We start from the raw sequence: 27,479 nt of genomic DNA, 5'->3' as shown, positions 1-27,479 counted from the left end.
CCATGGACTTTACAGTGTCGCAGAACTTTTTGGAGTTTATGCTACAGGATGCAAATTTCTGTCTGAAAAAGCTAGCCTTTGCTTTCCTAACTGCCTGTGCAGATTGGTTCCTACCTTTCCTGAAAAGTTGCATATACTGAGATCATGTGACAGATCATGTGACACTTAGATTGCACACAGGTGGCCTTTATTTAACTAATTATGTGACTTCTGAAGGTAATTGATTGCACCAGATCTTATTTAGAGGCTTCATAGCAAAGGGGGTGAAGTTCTTTTTTTCATTTCACCTCACCAATTTAGACTATAATGTCTATGTCCATTACATGAAATTCAAATAAAAATCCATTTAAATTACAAGTTGTAATGTAACAATATAGGAAAAACACCAAGATGGGTGAATACTTTTGCAAGGCACTGTAGATGGTACAGCCAGGGAGAAATGTCAGTCAGGGCAGATGCTCTTCATCAGGCTACGATGTTCAGCTCCTGTCTACAGGTAGGCTGGGGTTTTGGTTTGACAGCTACGATGTTCAGCTCCTGTCTACAGGTAGGCTGGGGTTTTGGTTTGACAGCTACGATGTTCAGCTCCTGTCTACAGGTAGGCTGGGGTTTTGGTTTGACAGCTACGATGTTCAGCTCCTGTCTACAGGTTGGCTGGGGTTTTGGTTTGACAGCTACGATGTTCAGCTCCTCTCTATAGGTAGGCTGGAGTTTTTTTCAACTCCCGAAAGTGTAGGACCCACCTGGTTGATGCTTTGACCCCTGTAAAAACACCCAAAAATATCAACACACCTTGGTATAGACATGTGATGTACATACCCACTGGTCAAACACTGGTTGAATCAACATTGTTTCCATGTCAATTCAACCAATACAATATGTTTGAGGAGATTGAATCAACGTGGAAAAGTGATTGGGTTTGCAAAAAATCATTGTAAGGGCATTTAATCTTTTTTTTCCCACCTAACTTTTAACCTAAATCCAATAACATGCAGATTTTTGGGGGTTGATTTCATGTTGAATTCACATTAGTTGACAACTGATTGATGTCTGTGCCCAGTGCAAAGTAGATTCTGAAGAAAAGCTACTTACTTGTTGAACCTGGTTGATAAGCATGTGAGGGACTCTATGATAGACATTAAACAAGGCAGTCAGTGAGTGATATCTTCTATTTTGCACCTAGTACACAAAAGATTGCGTCTTCATTTCAGCTTGAATTTAAATTAAGGGAGAATATTTGTATACACAAGGCACTGTTAAATTTGATAGAAATTAAAATGTGTTGTCATTTAATTCCCACTCACCTCTGAAAATATATGTTAAAAGACATCCGAACAGAAATCCTAAGAGCAACTTTATGATCCCGGGGACGCGGTTCTCCCCCTCTACCACCACGTCAGGATTTGGCTGTTCATCTGAAGACATAGGGAGAGAACAAATAGTATGGTGGCAAGGTAAGAACACAAATAAGGACCCACTTTGTTAAAAAAATCAGCCGCAAGCTTGAACAGCATCTACAATAATTCCTTCCTGTCTCACTGCATAGCTGGCTGGCTGTAACGCCCTGGCCATAGAGAGGGGTTTTTTGTTCTTTATTTTGGTTAGGCCAGGGTGTTACATTGGGTGGGCGTTCTATGTTCATTTTCTATGTTGTCTGTTTCATTGATTTTGGCCGTGTGGCTTCTAATCAGGCACAGCTGTTGTTGGTTGTTGCTGATTGGGAGTCACACATAAGTGCCTGTTTTTCCGGTGGGGTTTTGTGGGTAATTGTTTCTGTTACGTATTGCACCTGTGTCACGCTTGTCGTTGGAAATGGAGGACCAAAACGCAGCAGGTATGTGTATGCTCATCTTGCTTTTTAATAAATACAAAATGAACACCAAAAATAACAAAGAACGAACGATCGACAAAAAACAGTCTGGTAAGGCACAAGGCTAAACACAGAATACTCACCCACAAATAACAAACACAAACACACCCTCATATATGGGACTCTCAATCAAAGGCAGATAGACAACACCTGCCTTCAACTGAGAGTCCCAACCCCAATTAACCAAACATAGAAACAGACATACTAGACAAAATCATAGAATACCTGAAAACCAAACAGTGCCCAAAAACCCCGGAATACTTAAACCAAATGCCCCTTCAACAAAACACACCACCCCAAACCACATAAAACGAATACCCTCTGCCACGTCCTGACCAAACTACAATACCAATTAACCTTATACTGGTCAGGACGTGACAACCTGACAGTACTGTTTGGCTGTCAGTTTTCTCGTTTTTGTGTATAGTGTTCTTTCGTCCATTAAAATCATGATGAACACTAACTCCGCTGCGCCTTGGTCTACTCTCTCTCCCGACAGCCGTTACACTGGCGTAAGAATTCCCCGCCCAAAGGTTGATGAATACACCAGTTTTTCCTGGTCAAGTCGTGTTACAAAAATAAATCCTGGCCCTAGAAATGACTGTACCTTGGCATGTCTCCCTCACAACCTTAGAGGCGTTAGTGAGCCCGTTGCTGGCAGTACAGATGAAGGTGACATTTCTGTTGGGGCTGTAAGACGTCCAGACAACAGAGGCGTTGGGACTCCCCCTCCAGAAGGAGCCGTCAAAGGAAGCCTCTGGTTCCCAAGAAAAGCTGGTGTCCTTCACCGAAGAGGAGCACTGAAGAGCCATCACACAGTGTCCGTCCTTCAAAATGCTGAAGACCTTTCGAACACTAGGCTCAACGAGACGCTCTGGACATTTGAAGAGAAACAAAGGAAGGTCTTGTAAAAATGTAAAATTCCCAAACTGTGGAGGGTGATCTATGTCCAATGAGTTACATTTTTGGGGACCCTTGACATTTTTGCTCACTTTGCACCCCTAGAGGCAAATCCTGTATAGATCTTACAGAGTGCACCTTTAAAACAGGGTACAGTTGTGATTGAGACCCTTACCTGTCACAGTGAGCGGTACCTTACTGATCTGCTGCTCCCCCTGACTGTGTGTGAGGAGAACAGAGTAAACCAGTTCATCCCCTCTCTGAACATCTCTGATCTCCAAGTCACCAGACGAGGTGTTGAGACTCAGTCGACTCTTAAACTGCCCGACCCATTCTGTGTGGCTATTTTTGCCCTTGAATGTTGCGATCCAAGTGTCGTTGTTGTATATGGACCACGTTATCTTGGTGATGTGCCAGGATGGATTGGCTCCAGAGGATAAGGTGACAGACTCTCCCAGGTAACCAATGGTATCTCCCATCACCACTGAAACATAACAACCAATCTGTTACTGTAATAGAATGTCTGTTCTGATGGTGGTGGTAATTATTACAGGAATAACTAGATGAAACACATCATTTATATAATAGTAATATAACAGTATATGTTTCTCTTTGGATATAAAATAATAATCATCATCATCATCAATATTCTGATGGTATCAACATAAATTACTATATACATTATTAGCTAAATTAATTATTATTCAGCAGAAAAAACTGCATAGAATGTTTTATGATAACTGTCCATTAATTGAATTAGATTAGTATATATTTAGGATACATACGACATTCACATGACCATGTTTTTTAAATCTGGAACTTTCTCTGAGTTTCCTTTTTCTGTTTCGATCATGTGGTGAGACTTTCACAATACATATCAAATGGAGGTTTGGTATCTTAACTTTAAACACATTGTATAAAAGCTAGAACAATGTTGTCAAGACACAGAACTCTATGACTTTTTGAAAAACAGGAAACACATTTTCAAAATGTATTTGCCTTCACAAAACCTAAATGCATTCATCCAAACTACACTGCTCAAAAAAATAAAGGGAACACTTAAACAACACAATGTAACTCCAAGTCAATCACACTTCTGTGAAATCAAACTGTCCACTTAGGAAGCAGCACTAATTGACAATAAATTGCACGTGCTGTTGTGCAAATGGAATAGACAACAGGTGGAAATTATAGGCAATTAGCAAGACACCCCCAATGAAGGAGTGGTTCTGCAGGTGGGGACCACAGACCACTTCTCAGTTCCTATGCTTCCTGGCTGATGTTTTGGTCACTTTTGAATGCTGGCGGTGCTTTCACTCTAGTGGTAGCATGAGATGGAGTCTACAACCCACACAAGTGGCTCAGGTAGTGCAGCTCATCCAGGATGGCACATCAATGTGAGTTGTGGCAAGAAGGTTTGCTGTGTCTGTCAGCGTAGTGTCCAGAGCATGGAGGCGCTGCCAGGAGACAGGCCAGTACATCAGGAGACGTGGAGGAGGCCGTAGGAGGGCAACAACCCAGCAGCAGGACTGCTACCTCAGCCTTTGTGCAAGGAGGAGCAGGAGAAGCACTGCCAGAGCCCTGCAAAATGACCTCCAGCAGGCCACAAATGTGCATGTGTCTGCTCAAACAGTCAGAAACAGACTCCATGAGGGTGGTATGAGGGCCCGACGTCCACAGGTGGGGGTTGTGCTTACAGCCCAACACCGTGCAGGACGTTTGGCATTTGCCAGAGAACACCAAGATTGGCAAATTCGCCACTGGTGCCCTGTGCTCTTCACAGATGAAAGCAGGTTCACACTGAGCACGTGACAGACGTGACAGAGTCTGGAGACGCCGTGGAGAACGTTCTGCTGCCTGCAACATCCTCCAGCATGACCGGTTTGGCAGTGGGTCGGTCAAGATGTTCAAAATTGGAAGTATAACTATCCAAAGATGCAAAATTATGGGAAATTGCTCTCCATTTGATGCATAGATCACCAAACAATTTCATACACATCAAACCAAATATTATTACAGACTTTTTTTTTCAAGTATTAAAATAAGAACATTGTGTGCAGGATTCATGCATCGGTATCATCACAATTAAATTCCATGTTTTCAAAACAAAGATTGGTTTTCTCATAGTTTTGTAGACTTTCCATTGGCATACGGAAACACAATCCACAATAGAAATAGAAAGGAAAGGTGAATAGAATGGAGCAACACAACTGAATATATAGGCCTCAATCCACACCAAAGCAAAGCTCTATAATGGAAGGTCACAATGTTGGAGACTTAGGAGTAACCCAAAGTTACATATAGGTAACCCAACTTGAGTCTCTGCATCTCTTCATGCCTAGATCTTTCCATATATTGTACATGGTTTGACACTGATGGAATGATTCACAATGCCGTGCTGTAGTATTTACTGACAGACGGAAACAGTGAACAAAATTGCACTGTTTCTCTTCTGATGAAAACAATGTGTTTATGTTCTGTGAACAAAACACTTAGCAGTGAATTGTGTATTCAGTTATGACATTTGTATTTAATATTTTGGAAAAGGCGGTCTAAGATATGCAAGTCAGGTACAAAGGCAAGAAACTGATCAGAAGTTCTATACATGTATTTGATCAGTTGATCATTGCTGTTCTGATATAGATACAGTACGTTAAACGCGATTGAGAAAAACTATAAAGTCACCCAGTTAAATTCTACTTGAGTAAAAGTCTAAAAGTATTTGGTTTTAAATATACTTTAGTACAAAAAGTTAATGTAATTGCTAAAATTTACTACAGAGGCAGTTGGGATGACCAGGGATGTTCTCTTGATAAGTGTGTGAATTGGAATAAGGTTCTGTCCTGCTAAGCATTTTAAATGTAATAGTACTTTTGGGTGTCAGGGAAAATGTATGGAGTAAAAATGATTTCATTTTTCATTAGGAATGTCGTGGAGTAAAAGTTAAAGTTGTCAAAAATGTAAATAGTAAAGTACAGTACAGATACCCAAAAAAACTACTTAAGTAGTACTTTAAAGTATTTTTACTTAATTAAGTACTTTACACCACTGCACACCATTAGATTTCTTAAAGTGATAAGGATGACATCATGGCAAGTGCCCTCGTCAGGGTTTGAGGTCAATCCCATTTAAATTCAGAAGATAATTTAAAAGTCCAATTCAAAGATTTTCTTTAAATTCCAGTAATATAATTTCAATTGACATCCTAGACTGAAATGGAATTCACCCCAATCCTGCCTCTTGTAGCTAATTTCTCAAAGATGACAGACAATATCAACAACGACAGACATTTAGAGTGGCCTTCAACACTACCAAGCAAAATGGAAAAGTACAGCAAGCAGCCTACCTGATAAGACTGTTAGGAGAGAGAGAACTAAAAGTTCTACACGTATCATCTTCAACAGGACTTTTAAAATGGAGCCTGTTCCTCTCTGACATAGCGTCTTACTTATAGCGTCAACTTCCTATTTCTGCTATTTACAGCACCTTCAGAATGCGTTCACACCACTTTACTTTTTCCACATTTTGTTGTGTTACAGCCTGAATTTAAAATTTATTAAATTGACATTTTGTGTCACTGATCAACACACAATACCCCATCTTGTCAAAGTGGAATTTTGTTTGTAGAACATTTTTTTATTTATTTTTTATTCTTAAGTCAATAAGTATTCAACTTTGTTATGCCAAGCCTAAATAATTTCAGGAGTAAAAATGTGCTTAACAAATTGCATAATAAGTTGCATAGACTTATTCTGTGTTCAGTAATAGTGTTTAACATGATTTTTGAATGACTACTCCATCTCTATACCCCACACATACAATTATCTGTAAGCTCCCTCAATCGACTAGTGAATTTCAAGCACAGATTCAAGCACTAAGACCAGGGAGGTTTTTCAATCCCTCACAAAGAAGGGCACCAATTGGTGGTTGTGTTAAAAATAAAACAAAATAAAAAGCAGCCACTGAATATCCCTTTGAGCATGGTGAAGTTACTAATTAGGCTTTGGATGGGGTATCTATACAACCAGTCACGACAAGATACAGGCGTCCTTCCTAAGTCAGTTGCCGGAGAGGAAGGAAACTGCTCAGGGATTTCACCATGAGGCCAATAGGGATTTAAAACTGTTACAGAGCTTAATGGTTGTGATATAAGAAAACTGAGGATGGATCGACAACATTGTAGTTACTCCACAATACTAACCTAAATGACAGTGAAAAGAAGGAAGCCTGTACAGAATACAAATATTCGAAAACATGCATCCTGTTTGCACAAGACACTTAAGTAATACTGCAAAAACTTTTTGTCCTGAATAGGAAGCGTTATGTTTGGGACAAATCCAACACAACACATCACTGAGTACCACTATTCATATTTTCAAGCATGGTGGTGGCTGCATCATGTTATGGGTATGCTTGTCATCTGCAAGGACTAGGGAGTTTTTTTGTATAAAAATAAATGGAATACAGCTATAAGCACAGGCAAAGTCCTAGAGGAAAACCTGGTTCTGTCTGCTTTCCAACAGACACTGGGAGACAAATTCACAGAGCAGCAGGACAATAACCTAAAACACAAGGCCACATTTACAGTGGAGTTGCTTACAAAGATGACATTGAATGTTCATAAGTGGTCTAGTACATTTTGTGTTGTTGCCTAAATCGGCTTTGAAAATTTATGGCAAGACTTAAAAATGTCTGTATAGCAATGATCAACAATCAACTTGAAATAGCTTGAAGAATTAAAAAAAACATAATGGGCAAATACTGTACATTTCAACTGGGCAAAGCTCTTAGAGACTAATCCCAAAATACTCACAGCTGTAATCGCCAGCAAAGGTGCTTCTACAAAGTATTGACTCATGGGTGTGAATACTTATGTACAGTTGAAGTCGGAAGTTTACATACACTTAGGTTGGAGTCATTAAAACTTGTTTATCAACCACTCCACACATTTGTTGTTAATAACAAACTACAGTTTTGGCAAGTCGGTTAGGACATCTACTTTGTGCATGACACAAGTACATTTTCCAACAATTGTTTACAGACAGATTATTTCACTTATAATTGGCTGTATCATAAGTTGACTGTGCCTTTAAACAGCATGGAAAATTCCAGAAAATTATGTCATGGCTTTAGAAGCTTCTGATAGGCTAATTGACATCATTTGCATCAATTGGAGGTGTACCTATGGATGTATTTCAAGGCCTACCTTCAAACTCACTGCCTCTTTGCTTGACATCATGGGAAAATCAAAAGAAATCAGCCAAGCCCTCAGAAAAATTATTGGAGACTTCCACAAGTCTGGTTGATCTTTGGAAGCAATTTCGAAACGCCTGAAGGTACCACGTTCATCTGTACAAACAATAGTATGCAAGTATAAACACCATGGGACCATGCAGCCGTCATACCACTCAGGAAGGGAACGCGTTCTATCTCCTAGAGATGAACGTACTTTGGTGCGAAAAGTGCAAATCAATCCCAGAACAACAGCAAAGGACCTTGTGAAGATGCTAGAGGAAACAGGTACAAAAGTATCTATATCCACAGTGAAACGAGTCCTATATCGACATAACCTGAAAGGCCGCTCATCAAGGAAGAAGCCACTGCTCCAAAACCGCCATAAAAAAGCCCAACAACGGTTTGCAACTGCACATGGGGACAAATATTGTACTTTTTGGAGAAATGTCCTGTGGTCTGATGAATAAAAAATAGAACTGTTTGGCCATAATGACCATCGTTATGTTTGGAGGAAAAAGGGGGAGGCTTGCAAGCTGAAGAACACCATCCCAACCGTGAAGCACGGGGTGGCAGCATCATGTTGTGGGGGTGCTTTGCTGCAGGAGGGACTGGTTGTCAGGGCTTTCGGAAGGATCGGACCAATACGCAGCGTGATCGTAGTTCCACATCTTTTATTCAATAGTGACACTAAATGCAATAAACAATAAACTGGGAATACAAAATAAGAAAGCCGTGACGCAGGCATACACTACTCACAAAATAATCACCCACAAACACCAGTGACACAAACAACTTAAATATGGCCTCCAATTCGAGACAACGACAACCAGCTGCCTCTAATTGGAGGTCATGCCAAACAAAACTAATCTAGAAATACAAAAACTAGAAACTAAACATAGAAATACAAAAACAGACAAACACCCCCTGTCACGCCCTGACCACTCTACCATAGAAAATAACTTACTATGGTCAGGACATGACACTGGTGCACTTCACAAAATAGTTAGCATCATGAGGAAGGAAAATGATGTGGATATATTGAAGCAACATCAAGACATCAGTCAGGAAGTTAAAGCTTGGTCGCAAATTGGTCTTCCAAATGGACAATGACCCCAAGCATCCTTCCAAAGTTGTGGCAAAATGGCTTAAGGACAACAAAGTCAAGGTATTGGAGTGGCCATCACAAAGCCCTGACCTCAATCCTATCGAACAGTTGTGGGCAGAACTGAAAAAGCATGTGTGAGCAAGGAGGCCTACAAACCTAATTCATTTACACCAGTTCTGTCAGGAGGAATGGGCCAAAATTCCCCCAACGTATTGTGGGAAGCTTGTGGAAGGCTACCAAAAAACGTTTGACCCAATTTAAAGGCAATGCTACCAAATACTACAGTGTATGTAAACTTCTGACCCACTGGGAATGTGATGAAAGAAATAAAAGCTGAAATAAATTTTTCTCTCTACTATTATTCTGACATTTCACATTCTTAAAATAAATTGGTGATCCTAACTGACCTAAGACTATACTTTATACTAGGATTAAATGTCAGGAATTATGAAAAACTTAGTTTAAATACATTTGGCTAAGGTATATGTAAACTTCCGACTTCAACATTAAATTAGATACTTATGTATTTCATGTTTTAATACATTTGCCAAATTTTTTTAAACATGTTTTCACTTTGTCATTGTGGGGTATTGTGTGCAAGCCCAAAAAGTAACACACACAGTTCCTTTTGAAATATTCCTTATCGTGAACTCTAACTATGAACATAATTATCAATATCATCCCAATACTAGGCTAGCATAAACAGAAAGGTGCTCATTTGAGAACAATTCTAGGGCACGTGTTATGAACCTATCAAGGCGTATAACAGAAACGTTCCTCTCCCACCCCCCTTTTCACAGTAGTTAACCACAGTCATTTTCTGTTAAACTTGCACCTGCAAAAGGTTCAGTGGTGGAAAAAGCACACAGTTATCATACTTGAGTAACAGTAAAGATACCATAATAGGAAATGGCTTAAGTAAATATACTTAAGTATCAAAGTCATTTGAAATTCCTTATATTAAGCAAACCAGAGAGCACTATTTTATGTTTTTATTTACAGATAGCCAGGGGCACTCTCCAAAACTCAGACATAATTTACAAACAAAGCATTTGTGTTTAGTGAGTCCGCCAGATCAGAGAAAGTAGGGATGAGTGTGTGAATTGGACCATTTTCCTATCCTGCTAAGCATTCAAAATGTAACGAGTACTTTTGGGTGTCAGGGAAAATGTATGGAGTAAAAAGTTCATTATTTTATTTTGGAATGTAGCGAAGTCTAAGTAAAAGTTGTCACAAATATAAATACTAAGGAAAAAGTACAGATACCCCAAAAAACTACTTACTGTAAGTGGTATTTAAAACTATTTTTACTTAAGAAGTTTACACCACTGAAAATGTTTACAGAGACGTGATGACGGCCCAGTGGAAGCAGTTGATACAATATTTAAGACCATTTATTTATTAATATTAGCAGAATTGAGAAGTGTTTCAGTAGAGGAAGTAGGTATCTTCTGCGTGACCGGCGTAACACTTCTTGTTTCCACCCACCCCTTTTTCTACAGAACTGACTGATGTTTAAACAGCAAATAAATCATGCCCACACACACCCACGCAGAGCTTCCATGACGATGCTTGTGGTCTGTAGGGTCTCTCTCCTGACGTGAAACTTCCCTCATGTTCCAGAAAATGTTGAGGTCAACTCTGCTCTCACTAAGAACATACAATACATTGTGATAGAGAGAGAGCGAGAGAGAGAGAAACAGGCAGAGAAAGAGAGAGACAGACAGACAGAGAGCAAGCGAGAGGGGGGTTAGGGGGCATTAAACAACGCCTGTCACGTTCTGACCAGTATGAGGGTTATTGTGTTAGTGTAGGCTGGTCAGGACGTGGCAGAGGGTATTTGGTTTATGTGGTTTGGGGTGTGTGTATTATGTAGAGGGTAGTTGATTTATGTATTCTGGGGTTTTTTGGTCACTGCTCTGTTAGTCTATGTTCTTTCTAGTTAGTCTGTTTGTATGTTTAGTTAATTGGGGTGTGGACTCTCAATTGAAGGCTGGTGTTGTCTAGTTGCCTTTGATTGAGAGTCCTATATATTAGGGTGTGTTTGTAATTTGTGGGAGGTTGTCACTTGAATTGCTGTCGTTTGCCTTCAAGTCTGTATTCGTCATCCATCGTTTTGTTTTGTTTGTATAAGTGTTTTCATTAAAGTTCATTATGAGCACTCAACCCGCTGCGCCTTGGTCCATTCCTGACGACCGCCGTTACAGAACCTCCCACCAAATCCGGACCAAGCAGCGGAGGAAGGAGCAACAGGTGGACTTTGAGGAGCAAAGGGAATTTGAGTTGGACCAACGAGAGAAATGGACATGGGAACAGATTATGGCCGGAGAGGGCCCATGGAGAAAATGGAGCGAAGACCGGGAACGCTACAGGGGAACACGACTGGCGTTTAAGCCGGAGAGGCAGCCCCAATAATTTTTTTGGGGGGGGGGCACACGGATAGTTTGGCAGGGCCAGGATTGAGCCGCAAGCGAAATCCCCCTGCTTATTGGGGGCCGCCTATTATTAGTCAGGTCCCGTGCGTTGGAGTGAGGTGCACGGTGTCGAGGCCTAGTATTCACAGGCCGGTATGCGCAGTACCTGCACCCCGCATTTGTCAGGGGAAAGCGGGCATCCAGCCAGGAAGGGTGGTGCCAGTACTGTGCTCGAGACCGCCAGTGCGCCTTCACGGTCAAATATATCCTGTTCCCGCTCCTCGCACTAACCGTGAGGTGTGTGTTTCCAGGCTGGCATATCCAGTACCAGCACCACGCACCAGGCTTCCAGTGCCCAGTCCAACCTGTCCTGTTCCCGCTCCACGCACTAGCCCTAAGGTGTGTGTTTCCAGGCTGGCATATCCAGTACCAGCACCACGCATCAGGCTTCCAGTGCGTCAGCCCAGTCCAACCCGTCCTGTTCCCGCTCCACGCACTAGCCTTAAGGTGTGTGTTTCCAGTCTGGCATATCCAGTACCAGCACCACGCACCAGGCTTCCAGTGCGTCAGCCCAGTCCAACCCGTCCTGTTCCCGCTCCACGCACTAGCCTTAAGGTGCGTGTCTCCAGTATGGTACCTCCATTACCAGCACCACGCACCAGGCTTCAGTGCGTCAGCCCAGTCCAGCACGTCCTGTCCATGTTCCTCGTACTAGCCATGTGGTGCGTGTCTTTAGTCTGGCACGTCCTAAGCCAGCCCCACGCACCAGGCCTTCCGGCAACAGTGCCTCGTCCAGAACTTCCAGCAACAGTGCCTCGTCCAGAACTTCCGGCGACAGTGCCTCGTCCAGAACTTCCGGCGCCAGTGCCTCGTCCAGAACTTCCGGCGCCAGTGCCTCGTCCAGAACTTCCGGCGACAGTGCCTCGTCCAGAACTTCCGGCGACAGTGCCCCGGAGAGAGACGGCCCACTGTTCGGAACCGAGTGAGTCTTCCTATAGTCCAGAGCTCCTAGAGTCTTCCTACAGTCCAGAGCTCCTAGAGTCGTCCTACAGTCTTCCTACAGTCCAGAGCTCCTAGAGTCGTCCTACAGTCGTCCTACAGTCCAGAGCTCCTAGAGTCGTCCTACAGTCCAGAGCTCCTAGAGTCGTCCTACAGTCCAGAGCTCCTAGAGTCGTCCTACAGTCCAGAGCTCCTAGGGTCATCCTACAGTCCGGGGTCGACAGAGAGGGACATCACTGTAGAGACAGTTTATGAGGGGAGTGAGCCAGGGGTGGAGTGGGGTCTGCGTCCGGCTCCTGAGCCACCTCCTGAGGGGGGAGTATTGGGGTTTGGGGGGTTTGCAGGAGCACCGTCGGTGACGGTGGCCACCCTCCCTTCCCTCCCATGTACTTTTGGGGATTTATTCGTGTTTTGGGGGTTATTTGTTTTGTTTTTTTGTGTGTGAGGTGCATCCGGGGTCTGCACCTTTGGGGGGGGGTAATGTCACGTTCTGACCAGTATGAGGGTTATTTTGTTAGTGTAGGCTGGTCAGGACGTGGCAGAGGGTATTTGGTTTATGTGGTTTGGGGTGTGTGTATTATGTAGAGGGTAGTTGATTTATGTATTCCGGGGTTTTTTGGTCACTGCTCTGTTAGTCTATGTTCTTTCTAGTTAGTCTGTTTCTATGTTTAGTTAATTGGGGTGTGGACTCTCAATTGAAGGCAGGTGTTGTCTAGTTGCCTTTGATTGAGAGTCCTATATATTAGGGTGTGTTTGTGTTTGTAATTTGTGGGAGGTTGTCACTTGAATTGCTGTCGTTTGCCTTCAAGTCTGTATTCGTCGTCCATCGTTTTGTTTTGTTTGTATAAGTGTTTTCATTAAAGTTAATTATGAGCACTCAACCCGCTGCGCCTTGGTCCATTCCTGACGACCGCCGTTACAACGCCACATAGCATCATATCAAGAGAGATCATTTATTAAAAAGGCTGTAACAATTTTGTCCTAAAATTATCCAATATTAAAACATTTTTTCAACTTCAAAATGTCTTTACATCACATTGGTCTTAAAAAAAAGGTTAGGGACTTCACTTCGACATGAAATGAAACAAAAAAATTGCAGCAAAAATATAACTTTACAAAACGTCATGTAACTACATGCATCAGGGTTCATAATAAAATGAAGGTCTAATAAACATACGGTACACAACATAGGAGACTACTGTAGCTGTTAGCCGCCAAAAAGGACAAGAACCATTGTGTGTGCAGGACCTATTAGGACTGTTACTGATATTCACCTCAGCCTATGAATCGAACAAATCATCAAGCACAATGTTTCCATATTAGTCACATCTTAGTCACACCACACACTCAACACAAGAAGCTGCTGAGGGGAGGACGGCTCATAATAATAGCTGTAATGGAGAGAATGGAAAGGTATCAAATACGGAAACCATGTGTTTGAGGAGTTCGATACTATTCCATTCCAGCCATTACTATGAGCCCGTCCTCCCAAATAAGGTGCCACCAACCTCCTGTGACAACTGTGTTTTTATTATTTTGTACTTCTGTGTTTTGGTCACATGTTCAGAACAGTAGTCATGTGGTACACTATGGCTGTGTCCCAATTATCGCTCCTTCCTCGAAGTTGTCACTTGACTTGTTCACGTCCCTTCACTGATTTGATGACTGGTATATGAAATATGGTGGAAACTCCCTCGAGCCCATGCCTCCACCAATCCAATGCTTTTAGACTTGTGGGAAGTAGTAAAAAATTGCACACTTCAGGAGAAAATAGATGTTATTATGACGCGCCCCTGTATCTGGAATGGAGTGGGATTTGGCACGAAAAACAAAATAGTAACTCATGACATGACAAGTGGTTCTGTTTTCTTGTATCTGTTCCTCCTCCTTCATTATAAAACCAACACTGGAATACACATAAAAAGTCCAACATAATATTATCCATTAACGTCACAAAAACATTGCATTTCTTAGAAAAAAAACAGCCGGTTAGTGTTTCACCTAAACATTCGTCAGCTGTCTCTTGAAGAACCCACAGTAAGCAGATTTAGTCCAATGAAAATAACAGTCCGTTTATTGGTCTATTCAGTGATATTTCAATCACCTCATTGGTTGATGTAGTAGCTGATTTGCAACTACAGTTTCTACTTGAAACTTGACTTTTCTAGTTATTTTTCATGCATGTAAGTGTTCCTATTCACATGTATCTGTTCGTTGAGCCTATACTGCTTAACAGCCCATCAGCTTATTGGTTAGTAACATCAGGGGTGCAAATTAGGTATTAGAAGTGGGGAGGACCTAATTATTATGTTATTTTTTTGTCTGATAAACACTACAAACGTCCTACCCGACCGCTCAGAGGCGTCCACATGGTCCTAAAGCACAGCTTTGCCTCGTTTTGTATCACATTCCAATGATAAAACCTGGGAGGGGGACAATGCAATCTCAGAATGTGTGTGTGGGGGGGGTTCCCCCCGTCCCCAGTGAAAGTTGTGCCCCTGAGTAACATGGTAATGTCAACTTCAATTGGCTGGTTGTGAATTTAGTGCAGTTATTGCCAAGGAATGAGAAACATACAGGTCCCAACGACTGTAACAAAGTAACACACACACACTGTTAATTAAACAGGACGGCCACAGAGGTCTCTCCTCCAGCCCTTGGTGGCAGACGCCACATATATTGCCACGGCTTGGTGTGAAAAGAGATAGCTGTCTAGACAGTGCTACACCTAGGATGCGTCTGAAATAGCACTCCATTCCCTATATAGTGCACTACTTTTGACCAGGGCCCATAGGAAATAGGGTGCAAAAGTAGCGCACTATATAGGGAATAGGGTGCGTATATATGGGAAGTATATCTGCTGTGGAATGTAGAACCAAGAAAGTCTACCATGAGGTTTTCTAACCAAAATCCGGGGATTTTGAGAAAACACAGCCATTGAGTTGCGTTGAACAGTCATCATCGTAAAGGGTTTGGGGTGGATTTAAATCACATAAGGTGGTTATTACATCGTTATTAACAGAGCTATGAGCTGTATTAAGGTCTTGTACGTGTAATAACTCCCGAGGACTCTGCACAGTCCTGGTAACAGTATGAAGCTACATGGTGTCAACACGCTCAGGTCTAGGTGAAGCTGATGCATTGTGGGAATGATCAGCTCATGGGAGTGTCTGATTGGTCAGTCAAAAACAGTAAGAGGACCCAGAGAGAGTTGGGCTCTGAGTAAAATGTAAAATGTGTCGCTCTCTCTGTTCCTTTCCCCATCTCATATTCTCTCTACCTCTTCATTCTCTCCTCTCTTTCTTCACATTTGTGTCTTCTCTCCCGCTCTCACACAGAGGTCAACGCTGAGAGTTGGGCTTTGAGCAAATCTGAAACACAGTCTCTCTTTTCCTCACTCGTATCATCTCTTCTTCCATCTATCCTTTAATTTCTCGTCTCCTCTCCATTTCTACACAGAGGTCTCCGACTGCAGCCTCATGACGAACTTGTGGCTCTTGGGGTCGATAAACTCCTCCCCCAGGTGGAGGAATGGGAGGGGCGCCACAGTGACGACCAAGGAGAAGTCGAGTCGGCGCAGGGAGAAAACCAGACCCGGGCGCAGGGCGGACGTCACCGGCTCCTCGCTCACCAGGGTCCACTGGCGCCCCCTACCATTCTCCCGTTGGTACTGCATGGTAGGGCCTGGGGAGAGGTATCGCTCTAGAAAGGCCTGAGCGAAACACACAGAGAGAAGGAGATACAGTCTGACACATCTTGTCATATTGAAAGTGGGGCGACAGCCATGGGATCACTTTCTCTCAGGGGAATGTTAAGTAGGCTAGATATGATTCATCAAGTGAATCATGCTTATTCTAATCCCGTTATGGTCATGAATACCTCAAGTTGAATATTAGGTCATGTAAAGCTGTTAGTTTTAGTGGTCATGTCAAGGGTACAGATATCACATCAAGAGTGAATGAATCATATCTTACTGCCTGAGAGGCATCTAAGGGGCCATGTTGTAAGTGTGTATGGGTTATATTAAGGGTGTAGGGGCTATATTAAGGGTGTAGGGGCTATATTAAGAGTATAGGGGCTATATTAAGGGTGCAGTGGCTCACCATGGGGGTCATGTTGTGCGTGATACAGAACTGCAGGTGGTTGATAATGCTCTCCATGCTGTGATAGGGCTGCTGGCGCGTGGTTCTCAGGTACTTCTGCATGGCCCGGGCCATGGGGGCGAAGATGGCCTGAGCCGCCTCCCGGGGGTCCATCACCTCGCGGGGGTGTTTGGGGGACGAGGCGGCCGGCTCGTCATCCTGGAGACGCTTGATGTGCGTGAAAGCCTCCTCTACCGCCACCACCAGCCTGGGAGGAGGTAGGGCATGTGTTATGGATATGACGTTTTAGACTGGTTTTAAGTATTGCCATCCCTGTCTGACAAGCTCAGTTTGTCTCCTCTCCTCACCTGGCCTTGCGCTTGCGGACCCTGCGCTCCATCTCTGCCTCCTCGTAGTAATACTCATTGTGGGAGTTGTCTCTCCTGCGGGCCGCCGCAGCGATCATCGCTCTGGACTGACCTGTAGAGTTATTGGTGCTGTTCTCTGGAAGATAAATCACAATCAAGAAAAAAAGCTATCAACATAAAAATGTGCTATTCATTGAGCAAAGAAATGGTATCACTATTGGAAGACAATAAAGACAGGGGTGAAAAGTGACTGAGGGAAAAAAGGGATGAGAGGAGGAGAAGAGGAGAGAAGGAAGGAAGGATAGTATCGAGTCGAGTCTTACCTTCTCCCAGAGTGTAGACTTTGAAGCCAGAAATCTTCTTAGAGAGGATGGACTTGGGCAGGTTGAGGAGAGCAGGGTTGTAGACTGGGAAATCACTGTAGTACTGGTCCAGCACCCACACTGCTGCTCTCTGGATACTGGAGAGAGAGACACACGGGAACCTTTAATAACCTGCCATTACTATTTCAAAATGTGTTTTATTCATTTAACTAGGTAAGTCAGTTAATAACAAATTATTATTTGCTTGACCTACACCGGCCAAACCCCGACAACTGTGCGCCACCCTATGGGACTCCCAATCACGGCCGGCTGTGATACAGCCTGGATTCAAACCAGGGTGTCTGTAGTGACGCCTATAGCACTGAGATGCAGTGCCTTAGACCGCTGCGCCACTCGGGAGACCCAAGTGGAATACGTTGTAATCATCATCAACACTCAGATCAACATCATCAACATTACCACCATTATCATCAGTAGCATCATCGTAATTATCCCTTCTGCAACATATTCAAACATCAGACAAGCGTTTTACCTTCAACAGTGGCACCTGTAGCACAGACTACAGGACAGATGTGGTACAGCAGCTTTTATAGATCACCTGTCAGCTTCAGCGCTTCACTGCCCCTCCAAACCCACTAGGGTGGGAAGCATATAACTACTGGAGCAAACACAACCTCTCCCATTGGACCATACTCATGAGTGCTACCCAAATAGCTTGACGCAACCTAAACACTCACCATACAAATGACACACGTACGCAAATAGCCCCAACAAACAGGCTGATGAGGTAATGCAGGTTTCAGTTCAGCTGACTGAATGATGGGGCTAACCACGTTGTTATCATAACGGTCTCTGAAACTAACACCAAAAGCTGAGATTATGGTATGAAACATGCAAATGAACACCCCCCAAAAATAGCACCTGCAGGTACAGGAAAACCACACAAACACACTAAAACACACACATGAACAAACTCACATTCCATGCTTTATGAAAAACTACACACGCACAAACAACCTTCATGAAACGCCACAAACACACCCACCTGAGGTGTCCCACGTTGTAGAAGCGACTAGCCCCATCTGTGGTGCGCACCATCTTGAGGCAGAAGGCAGGCTGCAGGTGTCTGACCTCCAGCAGCACCAGGGCCAGGTATTGGATGAAGAGCAGCGCGTCCACAAGCGACGCTGCGTACCCGACGATACCCCTGTAGTCCTTCTCACGGGGCTCCAGCACGCGCACGCCATAAAACAGCCAGTAGGACGCCACGAAGAGGAAGACGAGCGCCAGCAGCAGGCAGCGGAAGACGTAGAGGCGGGGCAGGGTGGCGCCCGGCGGGCGCAGGAACAGGGCCCAGGTGGAGATGAGGAGGACCAGGAGTTTGAAGGCCAGTGAGACGTAGAGGCCCTCGCAGGGCGTGCCGCAGGGCTCCAGGGACTCACGCCACAGCAGCTGGGGCAGAGCCAGGAAGGCCAGGGGGGTGACCAGGGCGAAGAGGCCCAGGACGGCGCCCAACGCAGGGCCAAGGAAACGACGGCATTCCAACGGGGAGGACTCCTCGAGCTCCTTGGAGACGCGCGTCAGGTCCTCGTTAGAGACGCTGTGTTCTGACGTGCCAGTCTGCACGGTGGTGGTCTCACCCCAGTTATCATCCTGGAGTAGGGGGGAGAGAGATTATTGGAGCATATGTTTGGAGGTCATAGGGAGAGGAAATAAATGAGGATAATGAGAAAGAGACAGACAGATTAGAGAAAGTCAAGTAAAGGTGGAGGATGACAGGATACAGACAGATAGATGGTCAGGGTAGTGATGGGAAATGTATTGTAGGAAAGGACTGAACTCTGACCCTGTCATCTCCACGGGTGGACTCTGTGTCCAGTAGAGGCTCTCCAGGGGCCTGGATGGTGACTGACTTGTCTCCACGACTACTGCCGTCTCTGCTTTTGGAGCGGTGCCTGTCCCGCCTATCCCTGAACATCACACACAGAGACAAAGGGTGAACCCTAATACAGGTCCTACTTTCTAGAGGTTAACCAAACCCCATCGTCAAAATATCACACACACTCAAAGCTTCAATAACGTAGAATATGTGGTCACACGCAAGTTAAAGTGTATTTACAAGAGAGTGAGTGTGTTTGTGTGTGTTCTGCATAAGTATACACTGAGTGAACAAAGCATTGGGAACACCTTCCTAATATTGAGTTGCTCCCCCCTTTGCCCTCAGAACAGCCTCAATTCGTCAGGGCATGGACTCTACAAGGTGTTGAAAGTGTTCCACAGGGATGCTGGCCCATGTTGACTCCAATGCTTCCCACAGTTGTGTCAAGTTAGGTGGATGTCCTTTGGGTGGTGGACCATTTTCACCACGGGACACTGTTGAGTTTGAAAACCCAGCAGCGTTGCAGTTTTGACACAAACCTGGCACCTACCCGTTCAAAAGCACGTCAATCTTTTGTCTCACCCTCTGAATGGCACACATACACAATCCATGTCTCAATTATCTCAAGGCTTAAAACTCCTTTAACCTGTCTCCTCCCCTTCAAGTGTAGATCAAGTGGATTTAACAAGAGACATCAATAAGGGATCATTGTTTTCACCTGGTCAGTCTATATCATGGAAAGTGCAGGTGTTCTTAATGTTTTGTACACTCAGTGTATATATCATGTATGTGTTACCCACCTGTGCTTCCTGGAGCTGCGGGAGTGCGAGGACTTATAGGAGTAGCCTGAATACTGTGACTCGTTGTCCATGTCGGAGGCCGGTGGGCGGGGTTTGCCCCTGTGGGTCCCTCCTCCCCCCGTGCCGCGCTCCCCGGCTCCGCCCAGCTGACTCTTGCGGTGGCTGATGGACTTGGAGGAGAGGGCCAGTGGCAGGCGGAGGAGCTCAACCTTACTCCTGAGGGAATCTATCTTGGAGGCTGGAGGACAGGGGGAGGACAGACCTGACGGCAGGAGGGAGATAGGGAGGGAGAGGAAGAGCAAAGGGAGAGAGAAGGAGGGGAGAAGGGGGAGGAAGAGATATAAAACTGTTTATTAATCAAATCAAACTTTATTTGTCACATGCGCCGAATACAACAGGTGTAAACAAGCCCTTAACCAACAGTGCAGTTCAAGAAGAGTTAAGAAAAGATATACCAAATAAACTAAAAGTAAAAAATAATAAAAAGTAACAATAACATAATAACAAGGCTATATACAGGGGGTATCGGTACCGAGTCAGTGTGCGGGGGTACAGGTTGGAGGTAATGTGTACATGTAGGTAGAGGTGAAGTGACTATGCATAGATAATAAACAGCGAGTAGCAGCAGTGTACAAAACAAATTGGGGGTCAATGTAATAGTCATCGTAATCATGATTAATTGTTCAGCAGTCTTATGGCTTGGGGGTAGAAGCTGTTAAGGAGCCTTTTGGTCCTAGACTTGCAGTGCGGTAGCAGAGAAACAGTCTATGACTTGGGAGACATAATATGAACATTTTATTACTATGTAATGTATTCTATTACCATGTTATTAGTCCTATCAGATAGGCAGGCTGTCACAACAGGACTGAAGGGAAGGTCGTGGAAAACACCAGAGCTCAAAGGGATGTAACCTTGATGTAGCGCTCTTTAAATAGGATTCCAAACAGCGATGTCTATCTGGGATATTGTCATGAAACAACTCAGTGAGTTGTCAGTTTGCTTTCATCCGATTAGGATTATTTCACAGCCTGCTCTCACAAGACACACATGGAAGGAAGGATGTTCCATCATTGGGAGCTGGGTTAGAATAAGAGTTGGGTTCAAATAAAGTCCTTTCTAGAAGCAGCTGAAGAAGCCTCACGATGAAGTTGTGGAAGGACTTCAGAGGTTTTAACCTCTATTGTATCCCCCTGGGGTACAAGCCCAATATTACCCCTCATACGTTAGTTCAGATGGAAAATACACACCATTTAACAGCAACAAATTAGTTTCACTAAGCTGACAGGAGCTTGTTACTGCCTTTCATATTCCCGATTGTGCATGCACTACACACACACACACACACACACACACACACACACACACAAACTAGAAACACACAAACACTGCATTCCCCTACCATCCCCTGTGGTCTCCGGGGCAACAGAGCTTGGCTATTACTATGGGGATGAATGAGAGGCGATGGGTGAGGGGATGGGGGGCTTATTGCCATGGTGACCTGACTATCAACTCCCCACCCTCTCTCTCCCTTGCCTCCGTCTAAAAGCACTCGATCAGAAACATTTTTCTTTTCATTCCGCTAGAATGTGTTGCAAAGACCATGTCCAATGCCATTTTAGCTGGACCAGTATGTCTCTCTCTGGTCAGAGGCACTGATTCCTAATGTGATAATGTGTCGTGAATAACCACCTCTTTGCACTCTATTTCTGTCGTTCTCCCTCTCTCACTCCAATTCACTCAACTGTTTATGGGACCACATAATAGGTTTCATGTGAGTGTAAGACATGAGCTCCCTGGTTAAAAACACACACACACACAATTCATACTAATGCCAATGACATTTGCTAGAATTCTACACAGGGTTTTTAGAGGCCTAAGAGGCATGATGTGAGTTACGACCAAACCATTTAAAGAGCAACGAGAACAAAGTGAGGCCTTTTGCAGAAACACCTACCCAGAAAAATCAACCGTGTGCCCAGGCGTTTTAAACATTGAATGAAATCGCTGAAGGAGAATGAAACGCTTATAAGCGACAGCAGCCCACATCTAAAAACAGACGTGGCCATGTATCACTCCCAGGGGAACAGGGTTGTTTTGAGAACTGAGCTACACGAGCCTGGCAGGAATCATAGGTCTAATCAAACTAATCACAACACACAGCTTTAGAAACAGGATGATGCTAGGAAGCTATACATTGGGTTATTAACACTGCTAACAGAGGGTGTAAATTACCGTAAATTACGGACTATAAGCCGCAACTTTTTTCCCACGCTTTGAACCCCGCGGCTTAAACAATGACGCGGCTAATATATGGATTTTTCACGCTTTCAATTTTGTTTTCTCCAAAAAAACACATTCTGTGACGTGCTCAGTTTTTTGGCGGCATGAAGCTTTCATTAGACCAATGAAATTGCCGAACGGGTTAAGGTCTAACAACTTTTTTGTTTACTGTTTAGATTAAATCGAGCGCTCTCAAACTTCTCATCATTCTGATTACGGTAGTCATTTTGTCACCCTCATCATGGCAAAGACACGGAGAAATGCATATGATGCAGCTTTCAAGTTGAAGGCGATTGATCTGGCTGTTGGAAAAGGAAATAGAGCTGCTGCACGGGAGCTTGGTCTTAATGAGTCGATGATAAGACGTTGGAAACAGCAGCGTGAGGAATTGACTCAATGCAAAAAGACAACTAAAGCTTACTGCTAATTTTTTATTTTTTGTTACAAGCCTTGTTTCGTTAAAGCCTATTTATTTTTGTTACAAGCCGTGTTTCGTTAAAGCCTGTGTAAAGTTCATTTGTTTCCGGTAGGCACCTGCGGCTTATAGACATGTGCGACTTATTTATGTTCAAAATAATATATATTTTTTAAATTCAGTGGGTGCCGGAAATTACGGTAATAGTAATGTAAGCCGTAAAGGTTATTATAACTTGAGGGTGTCTGGATCACCATTACAGAGTTCAATCAGAGTTCACCCTCTGAACTGTTTCATAGATGTCCTCCACTTTGTCAGAATGGACTACTGTTGATTACCTCCGCAGGCCTCCCCCACTATGGGCTCTCTCTCCCAAAAGCCAAACTGGCTTCATTCTTGACCTGATTTCCGTCTAAAAGTAGTATGACCCCCTTTAGCTTGGTTTATTCAATGATTCATCCAACTCAGAACTGAACTCTTCAAATAAGCCTACAGACACTGTCCAGTCGCTCTCTCACACATCCTAATTAGAGTGGCTGGCATTGCTTCCTAAGCAGCAAGGTATTATTGTGATGGGTGTGTGTGGTCATGGGTGCGTGTGGTCACCTGTTGAGGATATTACATGCACTATTATTCTCCATTTCCTCTGACCCATTTAACCCCAAACACCTGTTAGTTCATTTTACCTTTATTTAACTAGGCAAGTCAGTTAAGAACAAATTCTTATTTTCAATGACAGCCTAGGAACAGTGGGTTAACTGTCTTGTTCAGGGGCAGAACGACTGATTTTTACCTTGTCAGCTCAGGGATTCGATCTTGCAACCTTTTGGTTACTAGTCCAACGCTCTAACCACTAGGCTACCTGCCGTATTTATACAATGCAACAACACAAGTCTAGAACCCAACCACTAGTTTGTGGGACTAGTGAGTGTGGAATATTGTGCGTTGTAGGCTGTGTGTGTGTTCCAGCCCTCTGCAACCATTTAACTGTAGGTCCCTGATTTAGGCAACACACAAATGCTCTGAGTGTTCCATCTGAAAACTCAACAGATGCCACCTGTGACTTCAAAATACTTCAACATTGTTTTATGGGCTAAAAACAACCAAATGTGGGTTATTTGGTAGCTGAGGGCTGGTTAAATAGTAGACAGAACGTGTTATTTTGACCCAGCCAGCTGGGTTGCGTTGGGATTACCCAAACATGGGTTAATTTGACCTTCAGTTGTGTATTTTTACTCTCACGCTGGGTTGACCTAGCAGCTGGGTCTTTTTAATATAACCCTTGGGTTCTGTTCAGGAAGTGTGGCCTATTAGGGGTGTGTCTTTCAGCTAGTTCTTATTGGTCACCCATGAGAGTAAATGTCAATCCAGTTCATCATGTTAAGTTTACATAGTGCAAATGCAGACTTTATTATTATTAATTTTTACACATTATAATAAGGTACACCACCTTATTGTATCCCATCAATAGACTTTTAAGGAATTCATACACTTCTGTAAGCATCATTAAAAATGTCAAATGTTCAACCTTAGCATATGATAACTATGCAGCAGAACAGATGAACAGGAATGACATTTAGTCTCATGGGTGGCTAAAAATAACTATCTGAAAGCCACACCCCTACTAAATTAGGCCTCCAATCTTCTGATCTGACGTGCTGGATCATATCTTAATAACCTAGCAGTTGTTTTAAAGAAAACAACCCAACTAAGTGACCCAGCACCTGCAACCCAGCAGTTAGGTCAACCAAACAAACCAGCATTTTTTTTTGTGTGTAATAGGCTTTAAAAGTTCTACAGTCCCAGGTGGCACTGCTGTGTCTGAATGCCTGCGGCTCCCATCCCTTCCACAGGCCTAGACGAAAGCCTCGGTGAGGTAGCCGGGATCTGGGGCGTTGCGGCGCCTCAGCACAGAATAACTAAATTAATCGAGCCACAGGCTTCGTGGGGCCTATCCTTTACGCACCGGCTCATTCCTCTGGTTGACACAATGAGCCGCATGCAACTCAGACACGCAGGAATTACGAAAGGATGAGATTAGCCTATTTTACTGTAAACCTATTATTGGTGTTTACCCAAAATATTACGTTTCCCGGTAAAGGTTAATGCGAGGCGACATGTCAAACCACGATTTGAAATTAAGTATCAAGTCTCACGCCCATGCAGCAGCACGGAGATGCGGGTTGTCGATACAGATTTTAGGGGACTAGGCTGTGAAAACCACAGCATGCTGTATTCATCAACAAACTATTCTAAACCAGTTTTATACATGTGCGCATATTTGGCACACGTACGTAAAAGTACAATTTGGGTGGAATACTTAATTTTGTTGCCTGGAGACATGCAACCCAAACTCATGAGATTCAAATCTGACATTACTTTTTCGGACTGAACCGCAAATCAAGCCAGATTGTTTTACAGGTAATGCGCCAGTCGACGGATGATGTTATAACTAAATATGCAAATAAGTTGTCCGATTGTCTTTTCCATCAATGCCACTTATTCATTAATGATAAACAACCAGCCAACAATTCAAGGACTTGAATTGAAAAAAATTAACGGTCTCTGAGTGCTTTAGAGGCATTGAATGACAAACCTGGCAGGAGAAATAAAACATTTGTTTATTAATTTTACCAAAAAAATAACACTCCGAGCAGTTCAGAAAGCTTACCTTTATTTTCAAATGTGCAACCCAAATTGGTAAAAAGGGAATTGTAGCCAAAAAATCTCGACACAAAGAAAATCCCAAACAGTGATTCAAATCAGGCGGCTGGGATGTACACATATCCACATTCAGTTTCCTTCCCAACTGCACCTTCCAGGGACGAAGGGTTTGTAACTTAATCGCTCTTCAAATACGATATCCTTTTCTCAAATGAAAATCATCCAGGCTATACAAAAGACATGAGACGCATCCCATTCTCGGTTTCTGCATCTGTTCTTCGCTGGGAGCCCCGCTGCGCGTGTGAATACGGACATTCATCACCGAGAGGGGTGCGCAAGACAGTTAAACGCGCCACATGATACGCAATGCTTTTGTGTTGCATTAATAATCACAATAAAATCATAGAGAAAATCCAAGTGTATGTTAGATCAGGTAAATTATATCAATTCCATTTTGCAGTTATGAGAAGTCAAAATATATTGCGCTTTTGTTCTATGGTTCCGTTTAACTGCAAAACACCGCCGCCGGGTTTGGGACAAACGCTCGCTCCCCTATCCAAAGGGCGAAAATCCGCTGCAAGGTCCCTTCAGCCACAGTTTTTATTTTGGTTTCTGTGTCCTAGTTATGGAAACGGTTACCCTCTCCCTCTTTCTGGATAACTAGGATACGGATTCGATTCGTTTTTCATTCATTCAAAACCCTCTTGCTCTTTGCTTTCCAACCGTAAAATCAATGGCCGGCCTCCCTCCACTCTCTGGAGTCCTCAACAACGACGCTCCGCCTCCTTACTCCTCCACCGCCCCCTCTTCGCTCTCTCTCTCTCCCCTCCTGGTTCTGTTCATTCTCACCTTCACTTTCGCTGGAAGACGAGCCGAGTGCAGGGCATAATCCTTGCTCCCATTTCACCTCTTATGAAGGACAATCACAGAACTGCAGTTTGTCCAATGAGTTTTACTACAGACGCTTAGACCTAATCCTCCCCAAACTGTCCGTTTAATTTAAAGCTGCATCCGACCCGTGGATGCCCCTCAATTTAGCAAACCTAAACAGATGTTGGCCTATTCCACGTATTCTGCGCTCCAGAATTAGGCCTATGACCCAAAACCCTACACTCATGAACTAATTAAATGTCCGAGCTCTTGGATGTAACCGAATATGAATTTGGAAAGACAAATAGATAGGGCTCAACCCAACGGAATATAATTAATCAAATAAATGTTGATTTCTATGGCTCAACAGCTCCAGTGAGAGCGTGGCCCCGCGTGGCAGGTGCAGCAGTGCATTGAACGCGATTTCTCGTGCCTCAGTTGTAGTGCAACACCTGTGCCGCATTATAAAACACAACATCAAGTTTAGACACACTTTACTCTGACATGCATTGTCTGCTCGACTGGAAAGTGCGTTAGGCCTACTCAACAGAAACCTACCACCCATGCACAAGTCCCCATAAAGGGTCAAATATATCCTCTTCCAACACCATCATGTGAATCTCAATTGTTTTTCGCTCTCCTCACCTCACCTCCTTTTCAAAACGCATGTGACCTTAGACCACTGCTCCCGAGTGGTGCAGTGGTCTAAGTCGCTGCATCTCAGTGCGAGAGGCATCACTACAGTCCCTGGTTTGAATCCAGGCTGTATCACATCCAGCTGTGATTGGGAGTCCCCTAGGACAATTGGCCCAGCGTCGTCAGGGTTTGGCTGGGGTAGGCCATCATCATAAATAACAATGTATTCTTAACTGACTTGCCTTGTTAAATAAAAGGTAAAAAAATATAGAAAAACATTTAAATTGGAGAAAGTCTGTGGTTCCTCCCCTCATACATTACATGACCAAAAGTATGTGGACACCTGCTCGTTGAACATCTCATTCCAAAATCATGGGCATTAATCTGGAGTTGGTCCCCCCTTTGCTGCTATAACATCCTCCACTCTTCTGGGAAGGCTTTCCACTAGATGTTGGAACATTGCTGTGGGGACTTGCTTCCATTCAGCCACAAGAGCATTAGTGAGGTCGAGCACTGATGTTGGGCAATTACTTTCCAATTTATCCCAAAGGTGTTCGATGGGGTTGAGGTCAGGGCGTTGTGCAGGCCAGTCATGTTCTTCTACACCAGTTTCGACAAACCATTTCTGTATGGACCTCG

At 43.7% G+C, this 27,479-nt stretch overlaps 2 protein-coding genes across 3 annotated transcripts; both read right to left on the bottom strand.

Annotated features, from left to right (window-relative positions):
- Positions 1–51: 51 nt before the first annotated feature.
- LOC106577851 (uncharacterized) lies at positions 52–6,206 on the bottom strand. 2 transcript variants are annotated; one of them, XR_006760246.1, is made up of 6 exons: positions 6,117–6,206; positions 2,946–3,254; positions 2,478–2,744; positions 1,305–1,415; positions 1,093–1,179; positions 52–762 (listed from the first exon to the last, which is right to left on the bottom strand). XR_006760246.1 is itself a non-coding variant. In XM_014156244.2 (6 exons), exons 1-6 carry the CDS (start codon positions 6,163–6,165, stop codon positions 684–686), a joined length of 849 nt encoding a protein of 282 aa, XP_014011719.1. In that variant the 5' UTR covers positions 6,166–6,206; the 3' UTR covers positions 59–683. The 2 variants fall into 2 exon arrangements, 1 of the variants encoding a protein (XP_014011719.1); XM_014156244.2 differs by having other exon boundaries at positions 59–762; positions 1,093–1,126.
- Positions 6,207–13,462: 7,256 nt separating this feature from the next.
- On the bottom strand, positions 13,463–26,110 carry LOC106577852 (vang-like protein 2). Its single transcript, XM_014156245.2, has 8 exons — positions 25,342–26,110; positions 19,976–20,237; positions 19,143–19,266; positions 18,342–18,949; positions 17,297–17,433; positions 16,974–17,109; positions 16,627–16,873; positions 13,463–16,235 (listed from the first exon to the last, which is right to left on the bottom strand). Exons 2-8 carry the CDS (start codon positions 20,044–20,046, stop codon positions 15,975–15,977), a joined length of 1,584 nt encoding a protein of 527 aa, XP_014011720.1. The 5' UTR covers positions 20,047–20,237; positions 25,342–26,110; the 3' UTR covers positions 13,463–15,974.
- Positions 26,111–27,479: the final 1,369 nt, after the last annotated feature.

This window comes from Salmo salar, chromosome ssa18 (assembly GCF_905237065.1).
Source record: "Salmo salar chromosome ssa18, Ssal_v3.1, whole genome shotgun sequence".
Lineage (NCBI taxonomy): Eukaryota > Metazoa > Chordata > Actinopteri > Salmoniformes > Salmonidae > Salmo > Salmo salar.
This window is presented reverse-complemented; position numbering and strand designations above follow the sequence as displayed.

Excerpts from the sequence above, each read along its gene's own strand:
- LOC106577851 (XM_014156244.2), bottom strand. The coding sequence starts at position 6,165 with ATGATACGTGTAGAACTTTTAGTTCTCTCTCTCCTAACAGTCTTATCA. Across the intron at positions 2,745-2,945 it reads GGTACCGCTCACTGTGACAG|AGCGTCTCGTTGAGCCTAGT; the intron begins GTAAGGGTCTCA and ends TCAAATGTCCAG. Across the intron at positions 1,127-1,304 it reads TTTAACATATATTTTCAGAG|AGTCCCTCACATGCTTATCA; the intron begins GTGAGTGGGAAT and ends TGTCTATCATAG.
- LOC106577852 (XM_014156245.2), bottom strand. The coding sequence starts at position 20,046 with ATGGACAACGAGTCACAGTATTCAGGCTACTCCTATAAGTCCTCGCAC. Across the intron at positions 19,267-19,975 it reads CGCAGCTCCAGGAAGCACAG|GGATAGGCGGGACAGGCACC; the intron begins GTGGGTAACACA and ends TGTGATGTTCAG. Across the intron at positions 17,110-17,296 it reads AGTCTACACTCTGGGAGAAG|AGAACAGCACCAATAACTCT; the intron begins GTAAGACTCGAC and ends TTTATCTTCCAG.